At 34.5% G+C, this 20,859-nt stretch overlaps 1 protein-coding gene across 13 annotated transcripts in view; it reads left to right on the top strand.

Annotated features, from left to right (window-relative positions):
* The window catches only part of DENND4A (DENN domain containing 4A), a 124,813-nt gene that overhangs the window by 45,675 nt on the left and 58,279 nt on the right, over positions 1–20,859 (top strand). For all 13 annotated transcript variants that reach the window (XM_029950964.1, XM_029950967.1, XM_029950974.1 and 10 more), the window contains 8 exons: positions 1,116–1,365; positions 11,110–11,179; positions 11,728–11,897; positions 12,978–13,219; positions 15,469–15,535; positions 16,878–16,936; positions 19,313–19,457; positions 19,731–19,906. In XM_029950964.1, the coding sequence (XP_029806824.1) occupies positions 1,116–1,365; positions 11,110–11,179; positions 11,728–11,897; positions 12,978–13,219; positions 15,469–15,535; positions 16,878–16,936; positions 19,313–19,457; positions 19,731–19,906 (1,179 nt within the window). The remainder of the gene's footprint in view (positions 1–1,115; positions 1,366–11,109; positions 11,180–11,727; positions 11,898–12,977; positions 13,220–15,468; positions 15,536–16,877; positions 16,937–19,312; positions 19,458–19,730; positions 19,907–20,859) is intronic.

Genomic DNA, 20,859 nt, shown 5'->3' with positions numbered 1-20,859 from the left:
TAAAAAAAAAAAAAGATTTTTATAAAGTCAATTTTTATTCTGTTAATTCATGAATGAACTGTAGTAATTTTAAGTTGGTTTCAGAAGAGGTACTATATTACTTCTTCTAAAGCTTATGTATTTAGTAAACGGCTTGAGAAAGTAAGCCAGCTGTTACATCTTGTTTTCAAAAGGTAAGGTAATTTGTTCCTCTGATCACTGGTCATCATCACAGTTCTAGCTTGTGGATAAAATGAAGGGAATGTTGCAGATTTTTGTTAGGATGTTGAAGTTTTATAGTTTGGGGATGAGGAATTTCCCAAGCACATGAAGGATTTTCTAATAGGAAAGGATTAAAATTGGAATGTAAATTAACCATCCTTTTTTTTTTTTTTTTAAATTTTTAAAAATTTACTTTGAGAAGGGGAGGGGCAGAGAGAGAGGGAGAGAGAATCCCAATCCGGCTCTGGATATCCGGATATCAGGCACTGGATATCCAGTGCAGATCAGTGAATTCTCTGAGGAATAGACTGATGTTACTCCACTATGACGTTTTCCTTGTATCCCCAAGTACTTTTTAGACTTAAGGAATGAATGCCTGGCCTGCCCTTTAAAAAAAGCCTACCGTTTCACCATAAGAAATAAAAAGAAGTCTTTCACCCATCCTCTGATTAAAAATTTTCTCTTTTCAAAACCTAAAACTGTCTTTTAAACCTGAGGGAAGCATTGTAAGTAAAAGCATGTAAGCAGGTTCTATACTGTCTGGCAAGGAGCCTTTTGTAAAATTATAACTTTGGCCAAAAACAAAGTTGCTAAAAAAAAGATGCTTGGTTTTAGAGACAAAAATAAACAAGTCTGTTAAATGGAGTGCTAAAGCAGGTGCATCTGCACTTAATCCTTGTCTTTCCGTGGTATATGCCGACAAACATTAGAGGTAATCTGACTTTTCCTTACATTAATATTGGGTGTGAAAACCATTATCTCTTAGTTTTACATGGGACAGTGCAATTCAGACTTGCAGTAATATTGAAATATCTGCTACATTTAAGGATCAGTTTATGATACCTGAAAATACTACATATCCTATTTGAAGATGTTTTGCATTTCTGTAGTTATTTATGTGTTTTTGTTTTTAGGGTTTTGTACGACTGGAAAGAAAGATTGAAACAAGGATGTGAAATTATTCAGAGTACTCCGTATGGACGCCCTGCAAATATTAGTGGTAGTACCTCGTCACAAAAAATTTATGTCACTTACCGAAGAGCCTCTGAAAACATGACTCAGAATACGTTGGCTGTCACAGACATATGTATTATCGTACCCAGTAAAGGAGAAAGCCCACCACACACATTTTGCAAAGTCGACAAGAATCTCAATAACAGTATGGTAAGTGACTCTTTTGTGCTGGTTAAATTAGTCACTGATGAAAAGAGCATAATTTAAAATCTCTGAAAGACAGCAGAGCATAATAACTTAATTACAAAATATGTTTTTGAATATATTGGATTTGGGGGGGAGGGATACTTAAGTTGTACTTTCAAAAGGAGCTGGGCAAAAAGCTATTTGCTTTTTTTTTTTTTTTCAATTAAAGAATATTTTCCCCCTTACACTAGGCAAGGTTAAACCCTGCACTTGTGCACTAGATCCCACACACTTAGTTAGGTGTTTGAGGACATGGCTTCAGCAATTTTTCTACTTTTTAGGAATCATTGATCTTTCTCTCTTGGACTATTCCCTTCAGCATGCAAAGCCTATTGCAATATTGCCCATCTTTATAAAACTTCTTGACTCCTACGTTTGCCTCTGTGTATTGCCTTATTTCATTGTTCTCCTTTACAGTAAAACATCTCAAAAGAGGTGACTATATTCTGTCCACTTCCTAACTTTGACTCTCTATAAGTTAGCTTTTTGTCTCTACGATTCCACCAAGATTGTTCTTGCTATTGAATTCCGTGGTTTTAATTTGTAATTTTTCAGTAGGTTTTGACACTTCTTCCTTCTTGAAACAGTGGGAGGAAGATAAGATGGATTCTCTTCCTGAGTGCTCTCTAGCTTTTTCCTCCTACCTGACCCATCATTCCCCTTCTGCCTTTGCTAACTCCTTCCCATTGCCCTAATCTCTATATAATGCAGTGAAAATTCTACTCTTCTAGTTACTCAGACTAAAAACCTTGGAGTAATCCTTAACCTTTTCCCTCTACTTTTCATCCAATCTTCTATAAGTTTTATTGGCTCGATTTCAGAACATATCTTGAACTTGACCACTACTCACCCTCTCCATTGCCACACCTCTGGTCCAAGCCATAATCCCCATTTAACCGGATGGTTACAAGAGTATTCTAATATAGGAGACAGGCAAATTTTCATTTAAAGGGCTAAATAATAAGTTTTGCAAGTCATATACAATCTCTGTCACATATTCTTTTTTTTTTTCAACAATCCTTTAAAAATGTAAAAGCTTATCTTAGCTCAGGTGTACAAAAATAGGCCGTGGGTCAAATGCAGGCCACAGTGTGCCAGATCCCTGGTCTAACTGATCAAATCTTCTACTTCTGCTTCAACCTCATCATGTAGCAGCAAGAACAATCCTTGTAAAACATAAATTGCATCATATTCATTCCTCTGCTTACAGCCCTTAATGGCTTCCCATCTCATTCTTAGAATCCTTTCAGTAGCCTTAAGGCTATGCATGATCTAGAATTGTCTTTGTTCTTTCATTGCTGTTTTAAATTTTGAAAAGAAACATGCACCGCCCCCCAAAACATTGAGAGGGGGGGCAAATTGTAGGCTTATGAAGTGAAAGTTCTTGTTCTTACTTTGATCTGTAATCCCTTTCCAGAATTACCAATTAACAATTTGGCTCGTGTCCTTTCAGACTTTTTGTCCTTTCAGACATATTGGGATATACATAATGTGAATGAATTTATCCTTTATTTTTCAAAAATTGGAAATTTCTGTATATTCTGATAGAACCTTTTTTCCACTATCCACCTTTATGAATTAATAGAACTCTGTTTAATTCTTATAATAATTATATAATATTCTAGAAAATAAAAATAAAGAATGATGATTACAAGTTATTTCCAGTTTTTCCCATTTTTAATGATGCTGCTTTGATCAAACCCGTACCTTTTTCTTTGTGTATTTTTTGGAGTGTCTCTGGAAGAATAAATAGTTTTAAGTGAAACTGATGGGTTCCTGGATATGCTGCACATTTTGAAAAGTGTTGACACACTGCTCTGAAAGGGCTGTGGCAGTTTATACTTTCATTAAGAATGTCCTTTACCAGGGCACCTAGGTAGCTTAGTCAGTTAAGCATCTGACTTCAGCTCAGGTCATGATCTCATGGTTCATGGGTTCGAGTTCTGCCTTAGGCTCTGAGCTGTCAGCACAGCTGTCTGAGCTAACAGCTCAGAGCCCGGAGCCTGCTTTAGATTTTGTGTCTCTCTCTGCCCCTCCCCCACTGACACTTTGTCTTTTTCTCTCACAAAAATAAACAAACATCAAAGAAAAAGAATGCCCTTTCTCTCCGGGTACCTGACTGGCTCAGTTGGTAGAACATGTGACTCTTGGTCTCAGGGTCATGAGTTCAAGCCCCATTTTGGGCATGGAGCCTACTTAAAAAAATGGTTGTTACCAATCTCTTTTTAAGTATTGACCAATAAAGCAAGAAATTATTCTAATTTTAATTTGCATTTCTTTCATTATTGTGGAGGTTGAGCATCTTTTAATATAGAACAGCATTGAATGACAGAATATTACTGCATTAAATGGATTTTGCCACAATTTATTTATTCCATCTTCTATTGTAAGACATTTAGATTTAATTTTTTTATATTATAAGCAAAGCTGTTATGAACATAGTCACTACTAAATTTTCCATGGAATAATTTACATTTATTGAGCTCTTATGTGCTATTCTGAGTATTTCACATCTATTAATTCAGTTAATTCTCACAACCATCCTCAGTATGGTTTCCCACCCACATTTTACAGAGAAGGAAATTTGAGAGTAAAAAGGTTGTTTGCCCAAGGTCATACCTTCAATAAGCAGGTGAACCAAGATTGGGATCCAAACTACATAACTCTGAATCAAACTCCTTTACACTATATGGCATTGCTATGTTATTTCCTTATGATATATCCTGAAATTTGTAGATCAGAACCTTTAAGACTTTTATCTAGAAAGGTTCAATCAACTTATATTCCTACCAACAAAATATGAAAGTGTTGGATTTTTTAAATATAACTTTGTAAATAGTTGGATTTTTAATCACAGATTTTCAAACTTGATTTCTTAATTATCCCAAAACAAATATGTACATTGTCCTATTTTAACTATGTAAATGAATACTTTGCTAGATTTAAGATATTTTCATAAATGTTTATTTATTTTGAATGAGAGAGAGAGAGTGCATATGAGCCGGGGAGGGACAGAGAGGGAGAGGGAAAGAGAGGGAGGGAGGGAGAGAGAGAAAGTGAGAGAGAGAGAGAATCCCAATCAGGCTTCTTCCTCAGTGTCAGCACAGAGCCCAGTGTGGGGCTCAATCTCTGAACAGTAAAATCATGATCTGAGCTGAAATCAAGAGTCAGACTTGTAACTGACTAAGCCACCCAGGTGCTCCAATATTTAAGACTTTATACATATATGTTAACTTTTTATTACGAGAAGTTGATTTTTTAAATTATTATTTATTCTCTTTTCTGTTAAGCTAGGAACGTGAGAAATGCTAAAGGTTTAGATAAAGCTAGAAGAGGAAGAACTGGAGTTTATTGATATATGACTGGATACAAAGCAGATTTTAAGACCCTGAAAAATATTTCTAATTCCATCAGTAAGATACTAAAATATATTGGTGTTGGAGTAGTTCAGGTCAATAGAGCCAAGTGGTTCAGAGCACGGATTCTGAAGCCAGTGTGTCTGACCATGAATTCTAATTGACACTTACTGGCTCTGTGACTTTCGGCAAGTAACTTTGTCTCTGTATGCATCAACTTCATGATAGTAAAATGAGGATGATAATAGCATCTAAGTTATTATGATTAAATGAATTTACAACTGTGTCCCACTACACATGGGACATATGAAAGCACTGTATGTGTATTAACTTATCTGTGTCTTTCAATCCAAATTTTCTTTAAGAAAAACCTGCAACTGGGGCACCTGAGTGGCTCAGTTGGTTAAGCATCTGACTTCAGCTCAGGTCATAATCTCGCTGTCTGTGAATTCAAGCCCTGTGTTGAGCTCTGTGCTGACAGCTCAGAGTCTGGAGCCTGCTTCGGATTCTGTGTCTCCTCTCTCTGCCCCTCCCCTGCTTGTGCTCTCTGTCTCTCTCTCAAAAATAAACAAACATTTAAAAATTAAAAAAAGAAAACCCTGCAGCTTTAAGTAGTATAAGTATTTTTTCAAATCTTTAAATAGGTAATTCAGACAGTAGATATTGACATGATCTAAACTGTATCAAAAAAGAATAACTGCAGCAGTGTTACCCCTAATTAGATGACCATTTTTTTGTCATCAGCCATTCATATACAAAATGCCCTATCCTTTTGTGCCATCTTTGCATATTATTTTGATTTGGTGATGACCCGTGATAGTTGGAGAGATTATGATGAGAAAAAAAGATCATGGTGGCAAACAGTTTTACAAGCCTTATGTGGTATTGATAGTGATGGCAAGAAGGGTTTTTATTTTTTTTAATTTTTAAAGCTTATTTATTTATTGAGAGAGAGAGAGAGAGAGAGCACAAGCAGGGGAGGGACAGAGAAAGAAGAGAGAGAGAATCCCAGGCAGGTTCCATCTTGTCAGCCTGGAGCCCAGCACAGGGCTTGACCCACGAACTGTGAGATCATGACCTGAGCAAGTCTGATGCTCAATAGACTAAGCTCTCAGGCACCCTGCAAGAAGGGTTTTCAAACTTTTATGATATGATGTCCTGCTTAATATCATTTCAGATTTGGTTTGGAATTTTAGCAAGATTATGCAGGCTCACAGATAACTTACCATTTTCCCATTGGTGAATTTTCCATTTGTGGATGTGTTAGTTTTTGATACAAAGTAAATTGATAATATCATCAGAACCACTTCTAGGTTTTATTAGTTAATCAAGGTGTTCAAAGTAGACTTACTGCACTGAAATTGAACCCAGAGATAGGAGTTTCTATCTTTCCTTATCCTGAAACACTGATCCCAGTGCTGTCCGAGAACATTTATTCTCTACTAAAAAAAGGAAAAGGAATGTAACATAGTGTGAACAGAAATGGACTCCACCTTTACTATTGGATTTGAAATCCAGATTTGTGATTAGACAGGTTCCTTAATTCTTTGTGCCTCAGTTTCCTCATTCATGAAATAAGGATAAAACTGTACTTTATTTTTGTGAAGATTAAATGAATTAATATTTTTAACTAACAGGATACTGCCTGGTACACAGAAAGTGCTAAATATTAGCTGTAAGTTTGGTTAACTCTGGTTCATCAGTCCCTTTTATGTGTATTTAATGTCTGGGGAAAAGCTTTTCATTCTTTAAATTGTATTGAGATACAATTGACGTTTAGCAAGGAAGCACTTTTCTTAATTTAATTTTTTAAATGTTTATTTATTTTAGAGAGAGAGAGGGAGAGAGGGAGTCGGGGAGGGGCAGAGAGAGCAAGAAAATCCCAAGCAGACTACACCTTCAGCATAGAGCCCAAGACAGGGCTAGATCTCATGAATTGCAAGATCATGACCTGAGCCAAAATCGTGACCTGAGCTGAAATCAGGAGTTGGACGCTTAACTGAGCCACTAGGCTCATCAAGGAAGAACTTTTTAGATTTTATTTTTACCCAGTGTTTAAGCTCTTCCTAAATTCTTTTAAGAAATGCTACAGGAATAAACCCCTTAAATGTTTATTTTCTTACCCATACATATATCAATCGTGAATTTAGGGAAACTTGCCTGATCTTAGCAGTTGATGTCTTTCTTTAAGCAGTGGGTGTGATTTATATTTATTAACAATCTTTGTTTCAATCAACTATAAGATAGTAAATGCAAATTTTGTTCTTTGGAGCAGATGTACAGTGATTTCTAACTCTTTCAGAAAATTTAAAGTAGACGTGCAATATAGAAGACATGTTCATATCTCTCTAATGTATGTATAAAGAATCAGGAAGTGGTTGGGATTAAATTATTGACATGTTGATGATACCTAGCAATAGTTATGTAGCTGACTCTTGTTTTTGAAGGTTAGGTAGCTTGAATGAAAGTCATCTACTAGGTTTCTAAACCAGGAAAACAAAAGACCCATGTAATGGGTGTGAGATGTGTGGTGAATCTTTCCTCAAACTCCTACATGATATTTTGTACCAGGCATATAGCTTTGGCTTCAAAAAGAATCTTCCGCACCTTCCCAATTATGCTTATGGAAAGACTTTTCAAGAATTATTTGTTTTTAAGCTTTGGACTGTAAGCCTTAAATAATTTGGACTTTGACTGACTTAGAATAGAAGCATGTTTTAGAGCCAGAAGAGAACTTAAAGTGCTCATGTGGTTCAGAAATGCTAGCCTGGATGTTTTGATTCACATAGCTAATTTTTGGCAAATTTGAGACCACCTCCTCAGTTTTGGACTCATTGAGAGTATTTTTTTAATACTGTACCCAAATGGCTTTTTAAAATGTCTTTTATTTATTTTTGAGAGACAGAGAGAGACAGTGTGAGCAGGGGAGGTCAGAGAGAGAGGGAGATACAGAATCTGAAGCAGGCTCCAGGCTCTGAGCTGTCAGCACAGAGCCTGACACGGGACTCGAACCCACAAACTGTGAGATCATGACCTGAGCTGAAGCCGAATGCTTAATCAACTGAGCCCCTAAATGGCTTTTGTTTTATAGCCATTTAAGAATGTTCATATTTGAGGGTCCTTTGGGTTGCCCAATCAGTTGAGTGTCTGACTAGCTCAGGTCATGATCTCATGGTTCGTGAATTGAAGTCCCACATCAGGCTCCCTGCTATCAGCACAGAGCCTGCCTGCTTCATATCCTCTGTCTTTCTCTCTCTCTCTGCCCCTCCCCTGCTCACTCTCTCTCTCTCTCAAAAATGAATAAATGCCTATATTTGATTTATCAGGATTATTTAGAAAAGTAGAGTTATTAACTAAGCACGTAATTAAATAATGTGTCTAATTCCTAAAAAAAAAAAAAAAAGACATCTGAAAGTGTGTACCACAATTAGGTGCTTAATTTATAAGTTATTTTATTTTATTATTATTATCTTTTATTTTTTATATGGGACAGCAAGTACAAGCAGAGGAGAGGGGCAGAAGGAGAGAGAAAATCCCAAGCAAGCTCTATATGCTCAGCACAGAGCCCGAAGCAGGGCTCGATCTTATGAATAGTGAGAACATGCCCTAAGCCAAGATCATGACCTGAGCTCAAATCAAGAGTCCAACCAACTGAGCCACCCAGGTGCCCCAGCTTTAAGATAGATTTCTAATTATTAAGAGACTACTATAGTAGGACACTTGGGTGGCTCAGTAGGTTTAGTATCTGACTTCAGCTCAGTCATGATCTTATAGTTTATGAGTTAGAACTCGGAGTCGGGCTTGCTGCTCTTAGCACAGAGTGTGCTTGGGATTCTCTGTTCACTCCCCACCCCCCACCACTCTCACATGCTCTCTCTTTCAAAAATAAATGAACATTTTAAAAGAATTGTAAAAATTGACTACTATGAGCACTCTTGTGCTCATCCCCTAGATTTAACAAATGTTAACAATTTAATGTATTGGCTTCAAATGTAATTTGAATATAATTCAAATTTTTAATTTGTAAAAAAAAAAAAAAATTTACAGTTTCACCAAAGCCTCATCTTTCATCCTTTTCTGTCCTCCGGAGTTAACGACTAGCCTGAAGCTAGTGTATTTCGTTCACATGTTTTTAAAAACTTACTACTACATACCTATAAGTATGTATTATTATTTTGTGTACTTTTTAATTTCACATAAATGGTGATATACTGAATATATTCTTTGACTTGCTTTTTTTCTTAACTCATTAATATGTTTCTGAAAATTAGCAAAGTTGATACAGATCTAATTTTTTCATCTGAACTACTGGATAGTAGTTCATTAATAAATGAACCACAGTTTATGTTAATCATTCCCCTACTGATAGACACTTGGATTGTTTCCCTTTTGGGGGGAGAATCTATTATCAACAGTGATGCAATATGTTGACTTTTCATCTAAAATTTTTTCTTGCTTTCTTAAACATTTTTCATGTGACTCCAGCAGACCAGTATGTTAAATTGTGCTCGGGACATTAAATTATCCTCATTGCCATGTTGGCAGTTTGTTTTTATAAATGTTTTAGTATTTTTACATCAAAAGAGTGGATGTGTAAAAGTCAAGTGGATATTATGAATGTAGGCAAACTAGACTTTTAGTTTCTATGGTGTATGCAAATATATAAATAAAAGACTTCCTATTGATAAGTCCCAATTCCAGTTCCCAATAAGCCCGTTTTTCAAGATAACAAAAAACCCTCATTGATAACCTTTGTGATGATAAGAAGGGAACTATATGACCATTTGAATATGGTAGAAAGCAAAAGGAATATTCTAAAATAAAAAACAAGGACTTAGAGATAACAGTAAAAGTTATGAGACTTTGAAGGAAAAGATCCACAGATACCAAAACAAAAACAGGGTTTCCTGAAGTTTTTCACACACACACACACACACACACACACACACACACACACACAAGATTCAGCGATAAAAGAAAGTAGGAGGATCCATTGTTCTAGAAATGCTTTAAATGTTTAACTTACAGAGTGCTTGCCTGGCTCAGTCAGTAGAGAATGTGACTCTTGATCTAAAGGTGGTGAGTTTGAGCCCCAAGTTGGGTGTAAAGATTATTTAAAAATAAAATCTTGAGGTGTCTGAGTGGCTCAGTTGGTTTAGCATCCAACTCTTGATTTCGACTCAGATGATAATCCCAGGTCATAAGATCGAGCCCTGTTTTGGGCTTTGTACTGATAAGTGAGTCAATATACAATATGCTATAGAGGAAGAAGAAAGCAAGGCAGGATGATAGGGAAGACTGGGCAAGTAGAGGGAAGATTGTTACATAAGGCGATGAAGGAAGGGCTTTCTAATGAAGTGATGTTGGGAGTTGAGCCCAGAGGAGGTAAGGGAGTGTCTGTGTGCATGTATCTGTCACCATCTTATGTCAAGTAGTGAATCTCTCAAGGCAAATTTCCATTTCAGACTTCTGGCTTTAGCTCCTTTTGATTCTTCACTTGGATGTTTCAAACTCACCAGGTCTAAAACTGAACTCCTTTTCTTCACACACTCCCTGCCAGTCTGCTTTATCCACAATCTTCCCCAACTCTGTTGCAGCTGGGACTAGAAATTTGAGACTCCTTTGGGAGTAGCTGTTCTACAAAACGATAGGACTAAATGTATGAGATCAGACACGGAAAAAAAGGAAAGAAGAGATCACATTTAATGTGATCTGAGGAGCGGCCAGAGATTTGGTGGGAAGGCACCAGGAGAATGTGATGCCTCAAAAGGCGAGAACATGTTTTAGGAGTTATTAGTGGTGTCCAGATCTGTTGAGAGGTTGGAGAAAATGAAGTCTACGAATCAACTATTAGATTTGGCATCACTAAAGTTGTTAAACTGTTCTTTTAAGGAATGGTGCGATTAAAACCTGATTGGGAATGGATTCAGGAGAGAATGGGAAACAAGGAAACAGATATAGTAATTATAATTCAAGTTTTGGTATAAAGAGCTGTAGAGAGAGGCTGTGGAATCTAAAGGAAGGTATACTCATGGGTAGATATTTTTTAATCATTTTCTGCCCCAAGTTTGGAGTTGGAATGAAATCTAAATTGTTATGGCTTAGTTATTTTAAACGGTCAAGTTTTCCTCATGTTATTGCTGTTACAGTGGGGGAAAAATGTGAAATGTTACTTCTAAAAGAAAAATGGGCAAAAGCTCTAATAAAATGATGACAAATTAACCAACTGAAAATAGCTAACAGAAATATGTTACTATATCTTAGATAATATGTACTGGAAATATCAAAGAGTCCATTTTATTAAGTTACTACTTTTTAAAGTTAAATGATATTTCCTTTTTTTTTCATTCAGTGGGGATCAGCAGTGTACTTATGTTATAAAAAATCAGTGGCAAAGACTAACACTATATCTTACAAAGCTGGTAAGTATAATTTTTCATAGAATACTTAATATGTACATGTAGTATGAAAGCTAGTAAAATTTATGGAAAAAGAAGTCTTACAATGTGTTAGTGTCAGGACTGGCACCACAACCCATGTCTTTTTCTTCTGTTTTGTCTCATCCTTAAATGTATTGGATACTTAATTGAAGATTGATTTTAACAGGAGCTGGGGTAACCGTGTTGAAAATTTCAAAAAACTATATGCATATGCTTCAAAGTAGTGTGTCCACAAACTAAAGTTTTAGGATTGTGTTTGCATTTGTGTATCCTATCTTTAGGATAGTCATTTCTTGTTTGTCTTACTTAGCATTCGTGGATGAAGGTTGATAAACATTAATTAGTTGTTATGAATAGTTACAATATTTGAGGATGAAAATCTGGATATATCCTATTGAAGCACTCAGGGCTATTTGATGAACATATATGTAATATAATGTTAAATAGTTATGAAATGTTTTAGCATCATTCAAATATTGAGCACCTAAATTCAAGAGATGATGACCTAATATTTATTATTGTTTTTATAGGTCTAATTTGTAGATATCCTCAAGAAGATTACGAGTCTTTCTCACTCCCAGAATCTGTTCCCCTATTTTGTTTACCAATGGGTGCAACTATTGAATGTTGGCCACCAAATAGCAAATACCCTCTCCCTGTTTTTTCTACATTTGTGTTAACTGGAGCCTCAGCTGAAAAGGTACTAGTTTTAACAACTATCAACAAATTTCTTGTGCATTTTTTTTCGTTTATTTATTTTGAGAGTGACAGAGAGTGGGGCATGAGTGAGAGATGAGCAGAGAGAAAGAGAAAGGATGAATCCCAGGCAGATGTCACACTCCCAGCATAGAGCCTAATGCCGCTCAAACTCATGAAATTGAGAGATCATGACCTGAGTTAAAACCAAGAGTTGGACAACTTAACCAACTGAGCCACCTAAGTGCCCCTCTTACACATTTTCGAGTCTTATGTTTTATGTAATGTAAGGAACAGTAGAAAAAAATAACTGGTTAAATTGAATCTATTACACATACCTCTTCTATTTCATTAAAATAACTATATCCAGAGATAAAGGAAAAGAGAAATTTCATTCTGTTCCATACACCCCAATGCTTTTTTGTGAATATGGTAAAAGATTTTTTTTCATCATCAAATGATGATCCTTCATTGCTTCATTTTCTGTCAACCAGAAGCTTTTAGAGTAATACAAAAGACATTATTAAATATGCAAAGCTCTTCAGAATCATAGACTATGATAGTCAGAAAGGACCTTGGAAATCATCTGGTCTAACATCCTCATTTTATAGATTGGGAAATTGAGGTCCAGAGAAATTTAGTGAATTGCCTGAAGTTGGAATATGTATTTCCTTGTCTAAAATTCTGTCCCACTGTTTACTAAATAATTACTTTCAGTCACTTTGTTATAGAGAATATTTTTTAAATTATTTTATTTTATTATTTAGACAGGTTTTTTTAATGTTTATTCACTCTTCAGAAAACAAACTTGATTTAATTGAAACATCTTTTTTGTCAATAATGAGCTGTGAAAGTAGCAATGTGTAGTGTTTTTCATTTTTTGATTTTTTTAAACATATTCCAAGAAACCAAGAGAGGTGTTTGTTCACCACTGTTACTGGCACCTGGCACATTGCCTGGCTCATAGGCATCTAAAAGGCTTTTAATGGCCTAGCTCATCATGCCTCCTCTATTATATATTTAATGATGTGATTTGAATAGATGATATAAGGTATATCTATCAAATATATTACTTGTTTTCCAGGTCTATGGTGCTGCTATTCAGTTTTATGAACCATACTCTGAGGAAAATCTCACAGAAAAACAGAGACTTCTTTTGGGTTTAGCATCATCAGCAGATGGGAAATCTGATAGTTCCAAAACAATTCACACTAATAAATGCATCTGTCTTCTTTCTCACTGGCCTTTTTTTGATGCATTCAGGAAATTTCTGACTTTTCTGTATCGTTATTCTATCTCTGGACCTCATGTTCTTCCAATTGAAAAGTAAGTTAGAATTCTTCTTGATTCAAAATTTAGCAGATCTTTTATATTTGAACTGGTAATTCAGTAAATCATATATGGAAACTAGATTTCTCCAAAGTTACTTGAAAAAAAAGAATTTGTCTTTTTCAGTTAGGTAATATTTTTCTCATATGCTTCTACAGCCACATTATTTTAAATATATCTCTAACAAAATGAAGTGAATGTTTCGTTTTTTGATGCTCTTGTAAAGTGTGGAGATCCTCATTGGCTTTTTTTTCCTTTATGCTGGTTTTGTGATTCTTATTTTTCAAATAATTTAGGTTTATCATGAACTTTTAAAAAATATTCTACTTTTAGACATCATGAATTTAAAGAAAAAAAAGAAATGCATTCTGTATTCTTTTTAAAAATTAAGTGATTTCTCTTAAATCACTAAAGGTGGATAATGTTTTCTCCAATAAGATTTGTTGCAAATGAGATCTAAATATCTTCATGTCTATTTGATTATTGTTTATTTTATACCATCTAGCACTTAAACTCTTTTGTATTTTTTTAAATGTTTATTTATTTTTGAGAGGGAGAGAGAGAGATAGTAGGGGGCAGAGGGGCAGAGAGAGGAGGACAAAGGATATGAAGCAGGTTCTGCCCTGACTGCAAAGAGCCTTAAGTGGGACTTGAACTCACCGGAGGGCTCAGACTCAGGAACTGTGAGATCATGACCTGAGCTGAAGTCAGATGCTTAACCGACTGAGCCGCCCAGGCACCCCAACTCTTTTGTATTCTTAAGCAGAATTCTCTGACTGTGGTTCCGTGGCTGTTGGGAAGTGATAGAATTAAGAGCCTCCGGTGTACAATATTAACTCTAATTTTTTCTTAAAATTTTTCACTCCCATCTCAGTATTTTACTCCAGCAGTTAGCAAGTTTTTTGGTCTCCGGACCCTTTTATGCTCTTAAAAACGAGAACCTCTAAGGAACTTTTCTTTATGTGTTTTATCTGCCAATATTTATTACAATAGAAATTAAAATTGTAAAATAAAATGCAATAGAAATTAAAATTCAATATTTTAAAATAATTGCATGTTAGCAGTATTTTTTTTGAAAAATAACTCTTTAAAACAATTAATGAGAAGAGTCATATTGTTTTACATTTTTGCAACTCTCTAATGTCTGGCTTAATTGAACACAGCTAGGTTCTCATACATGCTTCTGCATTCAATTTATTGCAATATGTTGTTTGGGTGAAAGTAATATGGAAAAAACCTGGCCTCACACAGGTATGTACGTGGGAAAAGGGAGAGTATTCGAATAGCCTTTTCAGAAAATTGTGTGGAATTTCTGCTTTGACACTGCCCCAAACTTGACAAATGAAATCTGTTATGGATTATTGACAGTGTGTAATCTAAAGCTTTAGTAATGAACTTTCTCTATTACATTAAAATCTATTGATTTTTCTCACTCTAAATGGAACTTTTATGCATGGTTTTGTAGCATCATACATTGGTCATTTGGAAAATACCAGTTCATGGCGTTTAACATAAATAATTTCATTTATTAATAGCACCACCTATTTCATCAGAAAAATTTTTTGAGTACCAAGAAGTTGTAAAGTACATGGTGGCAAAATTCTGATTTTGACTTAAAATTTATTTATTGAATTAGAACTGAATTATTAGCAACAATACTTTGGGTTCTTTTTCTTTTCTTTTATTTCTTTTTAAAGATTTCATTTTTAAGCAATCTCTACACCCAGCGTGGGTCTTGAACTCACAACCCCAAGATTAAAAGTCATACGCTTCACTGTCTTTTTTTCTTGAAGCAATAGGCTGTCTTTATTCATTTTTATATAGAAAAAATTTGATTACCTAACATTGGATAACTTTAATTTATCAGTTATTCTTTCAAGGAAAAATGACATTCTGTGAGAACAACAAAATAATTCAGTTCTTTGATCACTGTCCACATAATATGTTATATATTATCTAGTGAGGAAGAGGAAAAAGTTAAAATGGGTTTTGAAACGTTGGTAACACAAACTTTGTTGAACTTGAGGAACTGTTCATATGAAAAGCCATTGGAGTTAGGGAGAAGCAACTTTAATGGGAGAAATTATTTTTGGTGTTTGTTCACTTGTTTTTGTAGTAGCAGGGATTTCGAAATTATAAGTACACAGAGCATTTCACTCAACTTGGACTTGTGGTGACTTGTTGACCTTTATAGTATATGGTGTTCACTTTGGAATCAATTGGGTTTTTGTCTGTTTGTTTTTAAGGCATATTTCTCATTTTATGCATAAAGTTCCTTTTCCATCTCCTCAGAGACCACGGATTTTAGTTCAGGTAAGATTTTCTTGATATAAGCGCCCTATTAAATGATTATTGGCCCTGTCAAAATGTACCATAAGAATAACAATTTTAAATGGAAGAAAAGATCAAATGAGAACCAGATGGTAGTTCATGTTGGAGATTAGATTTTTAATGTTTTATTAATTGTCTCCCAGACAGGCATCTAATGTTTCCCCTTAGGTAAAAGGTTGAAGACTTAAAGTAGACAACAGTAGACATTTTGAACAAACAAAAAGGGACTCCTTTCCCTAAATTTGTTATAGGTAATTAAAAGTTTGTCTGTGACTTTGGCATTTATTCCTGAAGGTATATGTATTAGAATAGACATAAGAAAAAGTGGTGTGTTTTCATATATTATGCAGGGAGAAGTGTTCATAACTTTGTGATGGGGAAGGTAAAAATGAACAAATGTTTTTTTCCATATCTCTTTTCCCTATTAACTGTCTTTTCTCTTTTGTTTACATTTTTTTGTTTGTGCTCTTGATTTGCAAGATGTCTGCCTATTTAATCACTATTTACAAAGTGACTTACATAAAGAAGATATTTTTATGTGTTATCACTATATATGCCTTACTGTATTTATCACAGCCCTTAATGGGAGTGGGTGGGGTATCATTCAAAATTAGAAGTATTTTTGCAAATAGGAATTTACAAATTTGTGGAAATTTGCATACATTTAAAAATGTAGATAAAAATAATTGCATTATTATATTGATACAGATTAAATGTCTAGAAAACATTTTATAATCAGTCTGTATATCCACATATTATCACTGTCTTCTTGATATTTAGTGCCAGAACACACACACACAACACATATGTTGGTAATTATTTTCTGTTGGGGACCAAACAGTGCATATTTTAGTTTTCATAGGCCACTCTGTCTCTGTCGGAACTACTCAGCTCTTATTGCACAGAAGCAGCTATAGATAATTCATAAGCAAATGAGCATCGCTAGTGTTCCAGTAAAACTTTATTTATAAAAACAGATGGCCTGTGGATTTGCCTTGGAAACCATAGGTTTACTAACCCTGATTTTGTGGTATTAAATGAATAATTTAGTGTTTCAATAAAATTTTGTTAAAATGACATTGGGGAAAATTGAGGAACAAGAAAAAGAGACTTCAGAGTAGGGAAAATTAGTAGTTAGGTCAGTGGTTAGGACATAGTTTTCAAGATCTTAGTATGTGATGTAAACAGTTTCTATACTGGTTAATGATTATGCTGAAACTTGATGGAGGTTAGCATTAGCCAAAGAATTTTTTTCTTTACTGGAAAGTGGTATTTTAAGGCTCATCTTTATATTTCAAACACTTTATTGTGAATCTTCTTCCAGTTATCACCACATGATAATCTGATTCTCAGTCAACCTGTTTCTTCACCTCTTCCATTAAGGCAAGTAGAACTTCATTTCTGTTTATGTTTCTCTAAATCTCATGTGTGCTAAAGTGACTTTCAAATATTTTCTCTTTCCTAGGAAAAATTTCAAATGTTGATGGAAATAGTTTTCATTTAACTGTCATCTAAATTCCTTTTATTTAATGAAAAAAGAAAAACCTTTACAATATTTGGTATTTTGTGTATCCATTTATTATCAAGTACTTATTAGTATGTAAATAGGTATATTTGTATATATATTATGAAAACAATGGTTTAGCTTTAAATACCCTCTGAAGAACATTCAAATATAACTAATTTTAAATTTAACCTCCAAATAAAAAGGTACTCATAAATACAATTATGAAATAAGATAATGTATTTCATTACTTAAGAGTTCAGAGAAATTACAAAATATATTTTTTCTAAAGTATCAGTTCTTGAAATTTAATTAGCAGGGTAATTTTCTAGCTGAGAAATCATTGCAATATAATTAAGTTATTTCATAGCACATACCTGAGGGAGACCAGCTGCCGTCTTTGACATTAATTTTGTAAGAATTGCAGATTGTTTCATCACTAGTCTCAGTTCAGAGCAACCAGTGTTTTCTTAACCTTTGTTTGAGCAGAAAATAAACTAGAAATACTGACTGCGATTATGTATAAAAAGATCCTAATACCCAAGAGGCCTATGGGGGGAGGGGCAGGGATAACAGCTTTATTGATATAATTCACACACTGTACAGTTCACCAAGTTAAATTGCACAATTCAATAGTTATATTCACTCTGTGAATAGAGACATATATAGAGAGACATCACTATAATCAACATTTACATCACTCTAAAAAGAATTTCTGCCATTTCTACTTATACAAATGTGCACGCACACACACATACACACGCATGCCTACAAACACACCTCCCAGCCCAAGGCAACCACTAATCAACTTTCTGTTTCTATAGATGTGCCTATTCTGGGTATTTCATATAAATGGAATTATATAATATATAGCTTTTGTGTGTGGCTTCTTTCCCTTATTATAATGTTTCCAAAGTTCATCCATCTTGTATCATCATACTTTATTCCTGTTTCCAACAAATATTCCATTATATGGTAGATGGCATTTTATTTATTCATTCATTAGTTGATGGACATTTGGGCTGTTTCTACTTTTTGGCTACAATGAATAATGCTGCTATAAACATGCACAAGTTTTTTGTGGACATGCTTTCCTTTCTCTAAGAGAATTATTAATTTTGCTTTATTAAAAATAAAAGATTAGGGGGGCCTGGGTGGCTCAGTTGGTTAAGTGTCCGACTTCCACTCAGGTCATATCTCACAGCTTGTGAGTTCAAGCCCTTCATTGGGCTCGTTGCTGACAGCTCAGAGCCTGAAGCCTGCCTTGGATTCTGTGTCTCCCTCTCCCTTGTTCACACTCTATCTCCCTCTCTCTCAAAAGTAAATAAACATTTAAACATTTTTAATAAAAAAATAAAAAAAATTAAGTTAATTTGGTGAAGCAAATTATTTAGCGTTTTGTAGACAACATACTGATTGGCTTACTGAATTACTTAGTCCAGTATTTTGTTACCACACAGAATGTCTCACTTTGAGTTATTAATTGGCTTTATATGTATATACCATCACTTCATAGCTCTCAATTTTGTATTACTCCTATTATTACAATAGTAAAGATAATCTATTTGTAAATCCAAATCTTAATGTATGTGCTTGCCTTAAGAGAAGTGGACCTGTAAGTCATGTATTTTTTTCTGATAATTAACAATGAAAGATGAGCCATTTAAAAAATTTTTTTCCATTAAAAAACTTGCTTTCGGGGCACCTGGCTGAGTTGGTTAAACCTCTGACTTCAGCTCAGGTCATGATCTCATGGTCCATGAATGAGTTCAGCACTGCATCAGGCTCTGTGCTGCCAGCTCAGAACCTGGAGCCTGCTTTGGATTCTGTGTCCCTCTCTCTCTGCCCCTCCCCAGTTCATGCTCTGTCTCTGTCTCTCAAAATTAGATAAATGTTAAAAAAATTAAAAATAAATAAAATAAATAAAAAACTTGCTTTCAGCCAAAGCATTCCTCTATAGATTGAATTCTTTATATGGACATTATTTGCACAGCGGATATTTTTCTGAAAAAAAGAATGACTTTTCATTTTCCATATTGAATACAATACAGAAAAATCTAATGATTTTGAAACCTCAAAAACTTCATTGTTTTCATAATATGTTTCTGATTGTTTCCCATAGATAAGGGCAGCAGTCGTATTTAAAGTTGAATAAATAATATAATCCTACCCTCATCATGACCTTTTATCATTATTTTGGATAATGAGGTATTTGAATATATATTATAATTATATATTTTTGTTTGGATTGACAGTGGTGGCAAGTTTTCAACACTACTTCAAAATTTAGGCCCTGAAAATGCTGTGACACTACTTGTGTTTGCGGTCACAGAACATAAGATTCTCATCCATTCCCTACGGCCGTCCGTGCTTACTAGTGTGACAGAAGCATTAGTGTCTGTGAGTATCCCAGGTTTTCTCATTGGCAATTCCATTTTAAACATAAGTAATTCATTTCATTTAAAGCTACTTTTTTAAAACCTAACTAAAATTCGTAGAGTAATGAATTTTTATGTTGTAAAAACAATTTTAATTTTCCAACCCTTCATATTAGTCATAATTATTTAGTTGGTTATTAAGTGTTAGACTTTAGGTATGAATAGACAGCTTTTTGTATGTGCTTATAAATTATGCCAAACAGCTGAATATTTTCCTATCTTTTGTTTATCCAAGATGATTTTCCCTTTCCACTGGCCATGCCCCTATGTTCCTCTCTGCCCACTGGCTTTAGCGGATGTCTTGAGTGCACCATGTCCATTCATAGTAGGAATTGATTCAAGATACTTTGATCTCTATGATCCTCCACCAGATGTTAGTTGTGTTGACCTAGACACCAACACCATTTCTCAGTAAGTGCATTTTAGTGATTCTCTACTCAGTAGTTTACAACTTCATAGTGTGTGTATGTAACTGTATATTTTATAAATGCTAATTAGACTCTTTTGAGCTCTACTGTCTTTGTTTTGGGGTTATTATTATCTTTGAATCAACCATGCTATTCTCCAATGGAGTAGATTTAGGGTATTAGAGACATTTTATTATAAAATATATATAAACCTTTAATCCTCAGATCCTTAAATATTTGATAAACATTATAATCTTGTATTTACTTAGAAATTTATCAGAAGGGAAATTGAGGTTAGAAACAGAAAATTTTAGGGGCTCCTGAGTGGCTCAGTCAGCTGAGTGTTTGACTTTGGCTCACGTCATGATCTCGCATTTTCATGAGTTCAAGTCCTGCACCAGGCTTGCTGCTGTCAGTGTGGAGCCTAGTGGGGATCCTCTGTCCTCCTTTCTTTCTGCCCCTCCCCTGCTGGTGCTGTCTCAAAAATAAATAAACATTAAAAAAATTTATTTACCATTTTCCAAATGAGTACAAGTGAAATCACAAATTAAATTGGAATACTGTACCTTGGTATTTCAATTCTATTTCTAGTCTTGTTATAATACTATTAGTATACGAGCACTTCAAGAAAACTTAAATAAGTTATACATGATTTAATCACCTTTATACCTTTAGAAAATAAGGATTTTATAAGTTTCCCTCTCTTTTTATTGGAATAACATTTAAGTTGTAGCTACTGGAGTTTTTTTTTCATAGCTTTTTTATAATTAAATTGTTCTCTCATATCCCTTATTTTCAGTTTAATCATACTTATGCTATTCAGGGAAGAGAAAATTGATGCAATGACCACACTGCATTCACAGGACATACTTAAAATAACTGCAAGTTAGTCTGTCAGTAAAGCCCAAAAGCTGGTACACCTTTTGCAACTTAAATATTTATATGTATGTGCAACAG

The sequence above is a fragment of the Suricata suricatta genome, chromosome 9 (genome assembly GCF_006229205.1).
Source record: "Suricata suricatta isolate VVHF042 chromosome 9, meerkat_22Aug2017_6uvM2_HiC, whole genome shotgun sequence".
In the NCBI taxonomy this organism is placed as follows: Eukaryota; Metazoa; Chordata; class Mammalia; order Carnivora; family Herpestidae; genus Suricata; species Suricata suricatta.
The sequence above is the reverse complement of the archived record's forward strand: the minus strand, read 5'-3'. Positions and strand labels throughout refer to the sequence as shown.